At 34.8% G+C, this 13,786-nt stretch overlaps 1 protein-coding gene across 2 annotated transcripts in view; it reads left to right on the top strand.

The window, feature by feature from the left end:
- Nucleotides 1-10,009, top strand: part of IL17RD (interleukin 17 receptor D) — an 85,388-nt gene extending 75,379 nt beyond the window's left edge. For both annotated transcript variants that reach the window (XM_039348137.1, XM_039348136.1), the window contains exons 12-13: nucleotides 1,543-2,479; nucleotides 4,312-10,009. In XM_039348137.1, coding sequence (XP_039204071.1) covers nucleotides 1,543-2,479; nucleotides 4,312-4,427 — 1,053 coding nt within the window. In that variant the 3' untranslated portion in view covers nucleotides 4,428-10,009. The remainder of the gene's footprint in view (nucleotides 1-1,542; nucleotides 2,480-4,311) is intronic.
- The last annotated feature ends 3,777 nt before the right edge of the window (nucleotides 10,010-13,786 follow it).

Below are 13,786 nucleotides of genomic sequence, written 5' to 3' on the forward strand. Positions count from 1 at the left end.
CACTTGACCCATTTATGTATCAGAAGCTTTATACAAATGTGAAACATATTTTTGCTGATAAAGCACCTCATAAATTAGTAAAATGCTAGAAATGGGCATAAATTTGAAAGACTGCCTCACTGTTAACTTTTTGTATTTAGAAAATATGGAAATCTACCTTAGAACTACTGAACATATAATCAAAATTACTTGCATGATTATATTTATCCTGTTGCTCATGTCATTAACAATAAAACTATTACAAATAATCCTAATCCAATCTTTCCTTATGGGATGCTGTCCAGATATGTTAGACTTTTAACTCCACAAATTAATTTGCTGTGCTAATACAGCTAGAATGTTCAAGAATGGAGAGAAGAGTTCTAGTGTCAGAATCAATTACAGATGTAACTTTGTGTGTATGTGTATTATATATATTGTATTATACATATTTATACACACAAATACACACACACATAAAAGCAGTTCTGAAGATTCAGAAATTAATGGGAAATTCTATGTATAATTGATTTAAAAAAAACAAATACAAAGTCTGCAATTACATTATTTTGGGGTGACTAACAGAGAATAATCTTGCCAAGAATTTCATTTAAATTATGTTTTAAGAACTGGTTTTGTCTTCTTTACAATCTATTTTAATTTGATATGCTTCTAACTTACCACTCTTTTTAAGTATAGGTAATCTAACTATATATAGGTAACATTATTATTTATATATAGATAATCTTACGATTCTGTGATTTTAACAAAATAGTTTCTTTATCTATTATGAGTTTCTTCATACTATAAGAACTCATATAGATCCCCTGACAAGGCAAGCCACTGACTAGAATATCCATTGGGAGCATACCCCACTCCCTACCGACACTGATGATGTTACATAGTTTGAGTAATGGAACATTTGCAAGAAAACATCCAAGCTCAAAGAGTGCCAAGGACCTCTCAGATCCTGTAACATATATAGTAGCTTCAATAAATCTTTGGCATAATCATATAAGTTTTCTTTGGGAGCACAGGGTACATGAAAGTATCCCCTTATTTTAATCTCAGAACAACAGCATTGTAAATTCTGAGTGAGACAGCATGATTGGCTTAAAGCTCCCAAAGAAGTCCACAGTTGAATGAAGATATGACCCAGGGTCTTTCCAGTTCTTGACTGCTATATTACTCTGGTTGTCCCAGAGTAGCGTTCACAGCATCGACTTACAGCATTAAGAGAATTCCCCATCAGCTATTATGTGGTTGTTACCCTTAATTTGTAATTCCAACTCTTCTCTCTCTCTTTCTCTCCCTCTCCCTCTGCATGTATGAAATGTACAGTGTCTCATATGCTTTATGCACATACACACTCACTCACTCACGCACACACACGTATAAAACATCCAAATACATATACATTCTTTTTTAAAAAAACAATTTCCCAAGTAGGTGCTCACTTAAACACTCCTGTAATAAGTGCCAGCCCATAAATGCACATTCATAAACATAAGTTGAGTGTTGAAAGTCAAACCATTATACAAAGGCTATAATCTTTTTTCCTAGGTTTCTTTAGATTTATGGGAAGATCTGAAAAACTGTAAAGAAGGTCAGAAAGAATGGCTTCATCGGAAAATCAATGAATCCCAATATATCATCATTGTATGTTCAAAAGGAATGAAATATTTTGTAGAGAAAAGGAGCTGGAAGCACAAGAGATCCAAAGAAAAGGATACTGGGAAAGGAGAACTCTTTCTGGTTGCCATAGCTACCATAGCAGAGCAGCTACGTCATGCAAAGCAAAATTCACGTGACCTCTGCAAGTTCATTGCTGTTTACTTTGATTATTCCTGTGAAGGTGACATTCCTGGAGTATTAGATTTAACCACAAAGTACAAGCTTATGGATAACCTGCCTCAGCTTTACGCTCATTTAAAATCCAAAGATCTTAGCTTTCATGATTCAGAATTGTATCCTGTACATATTAGCAAAAGAAATTATTTCAGAAGCAAGTCTGGACGATCGCTCTACGTAGCAATTTGCAACATGCATCAATATATTGACCAGGAGCCTGACTGGTTTGAGAAGCAGTTTGCTTCTTTCTTCCCAACACCTTTACGTTGTCCGGATCCAGTAACAGAAACTTTTGACTCTGGCATAGTATTTAATGACTTAGTCAATAAACAAGTGACTGATGGAGATTTTTATCTAAAAGTAGATGCAAATGTTGTTCCTCCTTTACATTCAGACTCTCTTTGTGTGACACAGCATTTGAATCTTGGGGTGGATAGAGAATCTCAGGACATTCAGACTACTTCCATTCTTCAGCCATTGCTGCATGTTGTAAAAGCTGCCAATCTACCAGACATGCCCCGAGATTCGGGAATTTATGATTCCTCTGTTCCTTCATCTGAACTGTCACTATCTTTAATGGATGGACTCTTAACAGATCAAACCGAAACATCTTCCATTACAGAGAGTGTCTCCTCCTCATCAGGACTAGGTAAGATGTCGTAGACAGAGTTGCACTCTACAATTGCATGTTCAGATTTTAAATTTTACAAGATGATATAAATAATATCAAAGTCAGTAGAGTTCGACAAACCACCATTGCTTTTGATTCTGATGATGGTGATCACTTCCAGCATAGCTTTAAGTTGATCACATGGAACTGGAAACCATCTTCTCATAAAACACTGCACTGGGTCAGCTTCAGTTAGATCTATAGTTAGGTTAACTTGTTGTAAGAGAGAAAACTGAATGGCCTGTAGTATGTAAAATCTTGAAACTTCTGAGATTTCCCTTATAACTGTAAATATTTCAAAGTTGTTGTTATATAGAGAACTGAAAATATTCCCTTAAAACAGTAGAAATGAATAGATATGACAAACAGCCTGGATCTGAAAAGTATTTTCCTCTGCTTTGATAATTCTACCTTGTATCAATAGCTTCAGGACTTTCCTCCAGCATCACCCAGCATGATTCCATGACCTGTGGGCAAAGCTTTTCAATAAGAGGAAGCGTGTTTTTCAAACTCCATGACATCAAGAATACTTTTTCTTAAGCTTGTTTTATTCCAATAGTTCCTGTGTTCTAATCAGGTTTTAGCCTCCTGTCCACAGCTCATCAGGTGTTTCCAAAATCTAGGCTGCAGGGTTTAGAAATGTCACATAATATTAGATTTGAAATAATATGGTGGCTGGAAGAGAAATTCTGTTGCACAAATAGAACTTTTAAGTTTTGCTTGAATAGCACTTAGACTTATATGCCACCCGGTAGTGCTTTACAGCCCTCTCTAAACGATTTACAGAATCAGCATATTGCCCCCAACAATCTGGGTCCTCATTTTACCAACCTCAGAAGGATGGAAGGCTGAGTTTGTCAGGATCAAACTCCTGGCTATGGGCAGAGTTAAGCCTGCAATGCTGCATTCTAACCACTGTGCCACCATGGCTCAGTGCTAACAAAAGCTGCTATTTTTATTGTGTAGTTTTGAGGTTTGTTTTGTATGTAACAAAATTTATTTATTTTATTTATTTATTAATAAAATTTATATGCCGCCCAATCCCTAGGGACTCAGGGCGGCATACAAAATTAAAACAATAAATATAACAATAAAAATAAGTACATTCATACAGCATGTCCCAATCGTATCCCGCCCCCCCCCGGGGACATCAACCCCAGGCCTGCCGGAACAGGAGAGTTTTAATGGCTTTCTTAAAGGCCGGCAAGGTGGGAGTAGTTCGAATCTTGGGGGGAAGTTGATTCCACCATGTCGGAGCCACCACAGAAAAGGCCCTTCCCCGAGGGCCCGCCAGCCAACATTGTCTGGCCGACGGGACCTGAAGGAGGCCCAATCTGTGGGACCTCACCGGTCTCTGGGAACTATGCGGCAGTATGCGGTCCTGTAAGTAACCTGGTCCTAAGCCATGAAGGGCTTTAAAGGTGATAACCAACACCTTGAATTGCATCCGGAGACCCACAGGAAGCCAGTGCAGCTCACGGAGGATAGGTGACACGTGGGTGTACCTTGGTGCACCCACAATCGCTCTCGCGGCTGCATTCTGAACCAACTGCAGCCTCCGAACGCTCTTCAAGGGTAGCCCCATGTAGAGCGCATTACAGTAATCCAGCCTTGAGGTGACAAGGGCATGAGTAACTGTAAGTAGAACCTCCCGGTCCAAAATAAATGGTAGTATATGTTGAGTATATTATACACGCTGTAACTCCGCTATTGAGAGTAGAATGGCATAGAAATGTTAGAATGTGCATAAATAAATTATTGATTTGGAGAAAAACTAACTAACAATACCTTTCCAACATCTTTCTTCCTAGGAGAAGATGAACCGCCTTTGCTTGCTACCACCAAATCCCTTGTGCCTGGAATTTGTAAAGCAGAACTTCACTGCTGTATCCATGCGGAAGAACTGCAGGCAATTGCACCTTTATAATGGATTGAAAGATTGTTATGCATTGCCACTTTATCAACAGTATCCGTTTATACATTAATCTATCATTACTGTCATTTAACTTATTTGAAAGAAAATATACTTTCCTGGAGGATTTGCTTCCTAGGGGATTTCATGGCCAGTATATTTTGTTTTATATTTCATTCTTATATAAATAGTTTTCTGTTTTGATAAGAAAACTTTCAAGATTGGGAAGATAGATTTTACAATTTGGATAACAAGAGTTAAAAATCCATCTACTTTCTAATTTGAAATATTGTTTTTGGAAATTACCAAATCCTTGAATTCCGCAATCAATATTGATTTTCATTCTATAACAGTAAGCCCTGACTCTTTACAAGTATATGCTTTTTCCATCCTTACTTCTATTATATCCAAGAGGAAGGACACTGTGAGTGCTTGGTTATAATTAATCTATGCTTCCCCTTCCATGCAAAATGGATATTCTGATTAACACTTAAATTATCATAAAATTATGGTTTGAAAGTAGTTTATAATGGAACTAACTGCAATTTAGTATAACAGCCTATTTAACTGGAGGAAATGAGTAATGTTTGATCCTCCGATGCTCTGCATTATAACAGGTTCCTGGCTGCGAATGCTGAAATAGCTGAACATCATAATATAATGTTCAGTAATATTTGGAGATTGGAAAGCAGGATTCACAGTGTTAAAATACCAAAGACAAGACTTATAAAAATAGGCTTTACTAAAAGAGAAATCGTAGTTGAATTCTGCTTACCTGCCTACTTAGCATGTTTAAGTAGAAAGTTTAAAAAATATGTTTTGTGTCTTATGTTACTTGTGAGCAAACTTATATTAATGGCTAGTTTGCCGTTCCAGTTCAAAAATTTAAACTCAGTTATGTTTCCTAGTTGTCTGCTAACATTCACGCTAGTCTTAATATTTCATTGTTTAAGCATCTCCATAAATGTTTTTAACTTTAGAAGCTAACATATTAAAGTTCAATTGAACAATTAAGTCAAGGTCAGGAATATAAATAATTGATATATCACTGATTATTTGTTTCTGTGAATGATAAAATGTTCTTAGGATCCTATAAACCCTTCTCTAGCCCCTACCTTTGAAATCTAAAGTTATGACCAGAATATTTACTTTAAACTGTTGTCCTGGCTTTGTTGAGGATGTTGTTGTTAACTGATTTACCTTACACTGACATTTTTCAGCTGTTTAATAATTTTAAGATACATTTGCTTTTTTCAAAAAATATGCCTCAACATCAGCAAATAGATTTCATATAGATAATGCAATTTTTGAGCCGTTATATAACATTATTAAGGAATAAATCTTGTAGGTAAGGATTAATATCTTTTCCCAATTTCTTGTTTTTTTTAGCTGAAGTGGAGTCATTTTTAATAGCAGCAATTTTACTATGTTTTAACTTTGTTTTTTTAAAAAAAAATATTCCAGAAAGGAATTTAAACTTTCTTAAATACTTTAATGTGGAAAATAATTTTGTGGAAGAATTATTTCCATAAACAATGATACATATATGATAATCATGATAATTATTGTTAAAACTTGCACTGTCCCTTCTGTATATTTGCTGACCACTTGAAAATGTTACTTGTGTATCCTGATTACTTGAAAGTCCACATAACAATTCTGGAGGATTTCCTTAAAATAAAATTAATTTTTTTAAAAGTAAGGAACATATGTGATAAATTCCTCAAATAGCAAAACACATAGGTTTAAAGGAAGGATGAATGGTCAGTTAGAATAATAAATGTTAGAAGTAGGGACATAGATACAATTGAGACCATATTTTCATCCCCAAATGCTATATTTTTCTATTCATACTGGTGAAGAAATCCTGTCGGGATTTTCCAGAAAAGAAAATTTAGTCATGGAAAGGTTCCCATATCTTTTATATTTCTTGAGGATCTAAAGTGGCCTTGCTTTACTCATGCTGCCTAAGAATTATGGAAGTTAAAATCTCTTACTTCCTCAGTGCACCATATAGATAACAGCTATAGCGATCCATCTATATTCTCTGGATTTCCAGTGATTTTTGAGTTTGTACTCAACCATATCTTCACAATTTCAGTTTTATTTAACTAACATATTGTGATCAAATAACTTGATTTTTGATATATCAAGTTATATTCATAATACATTTTGATAAAATACTGTCAATTTTAGGAATTAGCAATCCTAAAATTGTATCAGTGATTTCCCAGCTAACCTAATGTGATAATTAGATTACCACTAAAAATACCACTTTTCTAAATCAGCACTTCCCTCCACTTACTCTCAGCTGTCTCTTCCTCAGAATAGGTAACTGTTTCCTTTATTGATGTCGTATTTGCAATGCTTCTCAGGGATATTTTTTGCATATTTTGTATTCGTATGTTTCACTTGCATGTTTTAAGTAGTTGTGCAACTTACGAAATGCCTCAGTACTGCATACTATCACTCTTTTAATTTCTGCCAGCTTCAGAGCTCTCTTCTTCTTTTCAAAATCATTTTCCAACTAAAGAGAATGAAAAAAATAGTTACTTGTGATTCCTTATTTGCTCTAATACCATTCACTGAAACTTAGTTACCAATTACTTCTTATTGGATTAATTATATTTTATAATTTAGCATTATAATTAAAAAGATAACAGTTTAATACAAGCTAAAAGAATAAAAATGCAGAAAAGAAAAATAGAACAGAAAAAAAGTAATCATGTACGAAACAAAAGAAAAGAAATAAATGACTTTCCTTCATCACAAGCATAAACAATTTTAACTTATCACTTTCTCTAACAATGCAACAAAATATCTATTTTTCCCATATCTCATCTGTTATCTATAAACAAATCCTTAAAGATAACGTTGTCCTAGTTAATGATGTTCATTAATGATTAGCAGAGATAACATCTCTATTTTACTCTTGATAAAATAAATCATATTCTTTCTTTGCTTTTAACAATCTTCAGTTAATTAAATCCACAATTTATCACTTTTTGTTTAAGAGAACTAATGGCCATAGAAATTAATAGATCTCTATGGTATGTTATTTATTATACATAATAAGGAACTGTTCATCCTCCTTCATGGCTTTAAAATTAAGGTATAAAAAGTGGGTATTCTTTTTTCCTGCAGAGGAATAGAGGCCTCTTTCCTGACCAACTGCTTTTACATTGTTACTTCTATTCTCTCCCTCTTAGCCCAACACCCAGAAAAATAATAATAATCCAAGTTTTCCCCAAAAGCATGCATACAGAGTCTCTTCTGGAGAGAACATAGGAGTTAGTCTTTCTCCATTCTATAAGTCCAACCAATACATTACAAAATAGAGCAAAAATTAAATGAAGTCTCTTAAACTTGCTGTTTAAAAAAGAGGGGTGGGGTGAGGAATAAGAATCTTAGAAAAATAGGTCAGAGAGTAGGTGCACACAGTTGATAGTTTAAACCACTATTTCTCAATCTCAGTAACTTTAAGATGGGTGGACTTCAACTCCCAGAATTCCTCAACCAACATTATTAGTTGAAGTCCACTCATCTTAGAGTTACTGAGGTTAAGAAACACTGTTTTAGGCACAGTCCTGAGATAAAGATTGCAGACTATATTAATCGCAACAAAGGGTTGTGTGGATATTGAACTTATTGTGCTTCATAAATTTGAGTAAAACTCAAAAAGGCTTAGAAGATAAATCAGTAAACCAGGCATTTATGAGAATGCTAGTTAGTTCTTGTCATGTAGTAGATAAAATGCTGATTCAAATTGTTAATTCCTTAAACTTTTTAAGAATAACAGATAGGTTGAAATGTTTTCAGTTTACTTGAGCATTGGAAAAGCATACAATTCCTTTACAGTTTTTGTGAAGACTTAAACAAAAAAAAAACCTGAATTGAAGTAGGAATGTAATTCCTTTTTCCAAGAGGGATTAGTTCTGTTATGTTCACTTCTGATGTAGAAATCCAGAGAAGGAAAAAATCTTAGGTTGCTAAACTGCCTGAAGGCTTAATGGGCTTTCTGTACATTGTTACTTATAAACTGACCATAACCTTATGCAGAGTTAAACATGATTCATTTAGTTAGGAATAATGGTAACTGGAGCAACAGTCTGCAGGGACATAAAGTAAACCTAGCCTCAAAGAGAGAGACAATCTAGTAAAGAAACAGTTGCTGATCAATTGAGTTTGTGCGCTAGGTATATACTTGACCCATTTCTCCATATATACTAGCGTGCCCATGAGAAAAGTAAGTTTTTAGGTAGTACCATTATAAGATGGTACTAGCTAGAAATAATGTATTTGGGTTTGTTTGGATTAAGTAATCACCACAGAAACTGGCTATTGCTATTTTTCTCCTTAAAAGACATAAGTCCCAGGTTATTTTTAACTTAAAAGTACTTAATACTTTAACTTAATGAAATTTTCAGACAGAATATTTCTGTATGCTTTAGGAAAATGTTTTTCCTTTCCAATACTGAAGGAGACTCAATCATCAAGGTGAATTTTTGAGAAAGGATAGAATTTGCCATGAACAAGTTCTATACAAACTTGACTGGAATATGCGCTCCTTTGATTATCTGATAAATTCCATTGAGAAATCTATTGAAATATGAATCATGTTTCTATGCAGCCCAGAAAACATCGGATAACATAGATTCAACATGCTTACACTGAAATTACACTTGTATCTAAAATCTATTTGGTATTTGCCTCTTGGGTATTAGGATCTTGAGAAAATTGGAGTAATCCAATATCCTTGTGCAAATAGAAGGGCCCCTTTCATTCATGAAGGAATTTAAACCTAGGCCCACTGAAAGAAGAGATTGAAGTAATTAATTTTTTGTTGACTTCCTTTTGTTTTGCATCCTCTCACACTATTTGCTTAGTAGACCAGGCAGTGCCATAGTCGTCCTGTGTAGCTCACCAAAAGATTGTAGGAGAAAACTAACCATCCTTTAAGTTTCTAATGAAGCTCTGGATTCAAACCACTATAGTTCAGTATTTCTGTCCATTATTAGGACAACAGGAAAGCCTCTTGAAAGCCAAAAATGTTAATATACATTTTAGAGGTTAGATCATGATTATTTTAGTATTGTTTTAGATGCCAAATTTAATATTGTAACATAATTCACTGCATTTTTTTAGATTTTACAGAAGATATGGAGATATTTTCTAAATGCTTATAATTCTTATGTGAATTAAATTGAAATATGTAAGAAACAACAACATGGGTCAATACTTAAGTAAATGTAGTGGTTTTCGTGTTTATGTACAAAAATATAAGCTCTTGGTAATAGCTGATCTTAGGGTGAATTTATTTTTATGTTGCCATAATTTAGAAATTAACATCAAAATAAAAAGTCATAAAATTAATTTTAAGTTGCTTATGTTTTTATGCTAGATTGTTTTTGTAAGCATGTATTTTTTCAAACATTAGCTTCACAACAAAAGTAAGAATAAAAATTGTGTACTTCTTTATCTATTGTTATTACGTCCTTGGCATAAAATCTCTTTACAGCTGTTACTACAAAACATAAATTGCTAATAAATTGAAATTGGTTGAAATAAAACAACATATGATGAAAATTTAATATCCAGAAGCTGTTCTTCTGCCTTTAATGAAATTCAAGGGACTTTAGTTTACAATGATTTTAATGAATACTGTATATGGAATAAATTAGCTCTCAGAGCTCTAGAAGAAACTTATTTGGGTCCAAACTCTGTAAATCAACTATTGTGAGGGTGAAGCTAGAGCCCAGTGGTTGTGATTTTTATGTACTGGGGAGTGTCTGGTATTTTTTTTATCTGGAGAGTTCATTTAGGGCATCGGGTCAGGGCGGTTCACACACACACACGCACACGCACACATATTGCTTGTCACTGTTGCTGTGAGCCATTGAGAGTTATGCCTGATTGTACTGGCAGCCATACACTGTAGGTGTCATGAATGCATGGCCAACCAGTTTGGACTAGAGCAGAGGTGTCAACCTAGGCATATAGGAGCTGTGGTGGCGCAATGGTTAGAATGTAGTGTTGCAGGCTAACTCTGCTCACATTCGATTCCTTCTATCCTGACATGCTCAAAGATTGATTCAGTCTTTCATTCTTCTGAAGTCAGTAAAATGAGGACCCAGATTGTTGGGGACAATATGATGACTGTAAACCGCTTAGAGAGAGCTGTAAAGCACTATGAAGAAGTATATAAATCTAAGTGCTATTGCTATATTGATGACATCTTTCTCATGTCAACAAATGACCTCACTTGTAGTTTTATGTGGTTGTTGAATGGGTAGGAGCTATTCCAAACCTTAGCAGCATCCCATACTGGCACCAGCCATTCAAAAAGGAAGAAAACCACAGTAAAACAGGGGAGGAAGAGGGAGGGAGGGAGCACTGTTCTTTCTATTCCATTTCTATTGTAGCATTCAGGTTGCAATTTTGCAGTACAGAATAGAAATACGTTGTTAGCATTAAGCCCTCTTTCATTTATACATTTATACATTTCATTTATATATGTGTCTTTCAATCAATCTTAACTCCTGGCAATTACATTAACTAGTCCACGCAGTTTTTTTGGCAAGATTTTCAGAAGTGGTTTGTTACTGCCTCGTAAGCACAGCACAGCTAGTTTCATGCTTAAGGCAGGATTACATCCAGGTCTCCTGGTTTCTAGTACAGTGCCTTTAACTATTATAGCAAAACAAATCAGAACTCATTATATACCATCTTTATTACAATTCCACAATCATATTTTAGTGCTCTGTTAAATACTAATGGACATATGAAGTTTGGGCTGAAAGTTTTTCAATAATATTCCTTAAATCTTACAAGTAGTTTTTTTAATCTACTTTTAAAGAACAACTGCAAAACAGAAAATATTTTAAAGAAGTATAAAGCTAGTTCTCACACAGAGTGTAAAAGTAAGAACTACTAAAAGAAGTTATACTGTACTTCCAAACAAGTGAATTTAGAACTGCCCTGCATAGCATCTAATAATTTGTTGAGCATTTGTGAATGTTTCAGTAAACATTCATCATGAGTCATAAAAGAAGAAAGGTAGCTACCTTTCATTAAAATATTTGCAAACATGCCAAAATGCTGAGTGAGAATTAAGAGGAAGTCATGATGAATTTCAGAATAACACTTTTATTGCACATAGTAATTATGCATGTGTTATATATATATTGACATGAGGTTTTTATGCAGATACATTTACGTAAAAGTAAATTTTATTTATTTGTTAGATTTATATTGTGGATTTCTCCTCCTGTTTTTAATCAAAACAAAATTTGAAGTATATTTTATGACTATAAAACAATATATTATTTGAGTATCCGACTCTTTAGAATATGATATATTCTGTTCATTCACTCAGCCGGGGAAACATTCAGTTTCTTTTAGAAGGCATTTGGTGGGAACACAGGAGAAGGACCTTGATACTTAGTCTGAGACTTTGGACTCAGATTTCTTGTCTGACAAACTGGCTAGCCCTCTTTCCATTATCTTTTTGCCAAAATGCATTCTTATTCTGGCAAACTTTGGGTATATAAATACATTTGCCATTGAGTCTGTCTCTCTCTTTCTCTTTCTCTCTCTCTCTCTCTCCCTCTCTATCTCTCTCTCTCTCTCTCTCTCTCTCTCTCTCTCTCACACACACACACACACACACACACACATTAAAAGATATGTGGCAATTAGATGTGGGATATAAAAATACTAAATATTTATATCCTGATTGTTTAGAAGAGAGTGGCTTAAATTTTAAAACAGGATCAGCAATCATAAATTATTTATTGGTCTAAAACAGTGGTTCTCAACCTGTGGGTCGGGACCCCATTTGGGGTCGAACGACCATTTCACGGGGGTCGCCAAACAACGCATTCCGCCATTTTTTTCCCCTTTTCCTTAGCTGTGCTACTCCCTTTTATTCTATTGGCTTTTGAAAGCCAATAGAATAGACTCTCTTGAATAGAGTCTAATTCCATTGGCTTTCAAAAGCCAATAGAAATTGTCCAGGCTGTCTCTGCCCTGCTGAGCCCGCCAAAAGTCCCATTCTGCAAACGGTGCTGCACCAGTTGAGTAGTCCTCGACTTACGACCAGTCGGGGGTCACGGCATTAAAAAGGTTGAGAACCACTGGTCTAAAATATATATTATAATGCATCTTCCTATCAAGTTTTAGGATTTGCTTAATGGTCTAACTAGTATTTGGAGATTGCCTGTGCAATTTAAATTTAGAAAAATGTCATTTCTAATTATTCAGTCTTTATGATTATGAATAATTTCTTTTTCCCTTCTTTCCTCTCTCCTCCTTCATCTCCTTGCCATTCTCTCTGTAATTTATTTTACCCTAAGTTAATCAAACAATTGTATTTATGGTAACTTTATCCTCAATGCCTTCCTCTTCCCATTGATGGCCCTTTTTAGAAAAGAAAACAGTGGGTCTTAGGTCAGGCGGTCTTTAAATTTGGCAGCCAGAGACCAAGTTTGAAATGTTAAGTACTGCAACAAAAAGGCTAAAATGATTGCTGAGGAGCATGTAAGTAATTATAAAACTGTTATTTTGCAGACAATAGGGAAACTATAAATGAGGAGGAGCTCTATGAAGAAAAGTGGGTTTCTAGCTCCAGAGTAGAGTGCTGCTCCTTTGACCTTAACAACATCACATAACAACAGCAGAGAGTAGAGGTAGTCCTCGACTTATGACCACAATTGGAACCAGAAATTCCATTGCTAAGCAAGCCAGTTAAATGAATTGTGCCTTATTTTAAGACTTTTTTGCCATGTGAATGACTGCAGTTGTTAAGTGAATCAAGTAGTCATTAAGTGAATCCGGATTTCTTCATTGACTATGCTTGTTGGAAGCCAGCTGGAAAGGTAACAAATGGCAATCACATAAGCCTGGGATATTGCAACCATCGTAAGTACATGCTGGTTGCCAAGCATACACATTTTGTTTATGTGAGTGTGAGTATATTGTGACAGTTGTTAAATGTGAGGTCTGGTTGCAAGTCACTTTTTTCAGTGCCGGTATAACTTTGGACAATTATTAAACAAATTGTAAGTTGAGAACTAGATCAAGTTGTGCTCTTGGCTTTTCTAATCCCTTCCTTTTACCATCCTAGTCATTCCACTATACTTACTTCATTTTATATTATCTCAGTTTACTTCAGGGCTCAATGCCAGTCCTAATCTTCGCACCTGATCACTCTGTTTTCCCATTTATAGTTGCTCAAACTGTAGTGCTGCTTCTCCTATCTTTCTTTCCTTTTTTTAAGTCAACAACCTAGAAAGATCCAAAACAAGGGATGATTATCCAAATGTCTCTTACGACTAGCTGTGCCTACCTGATCTGAATAGAGAATGTGAATATGT

This window comes from Crotalus tigris, unplaced genomic scaffold (genome assembly GCF_016545835.1).
Source record: "Crotalus tigris isolate CLP2741 ecotype Arizona unplaced genomic scaffold, ASM1654583v1 scf7180000018122.1127207, whole genome shotgun sequence".
NCBI classification, from domain to species: Eukaryota; Metazoa; Chordata; class Lepidosauria; order Squamata; family Viperidae; genus Crotalus; species Crotalus tigris.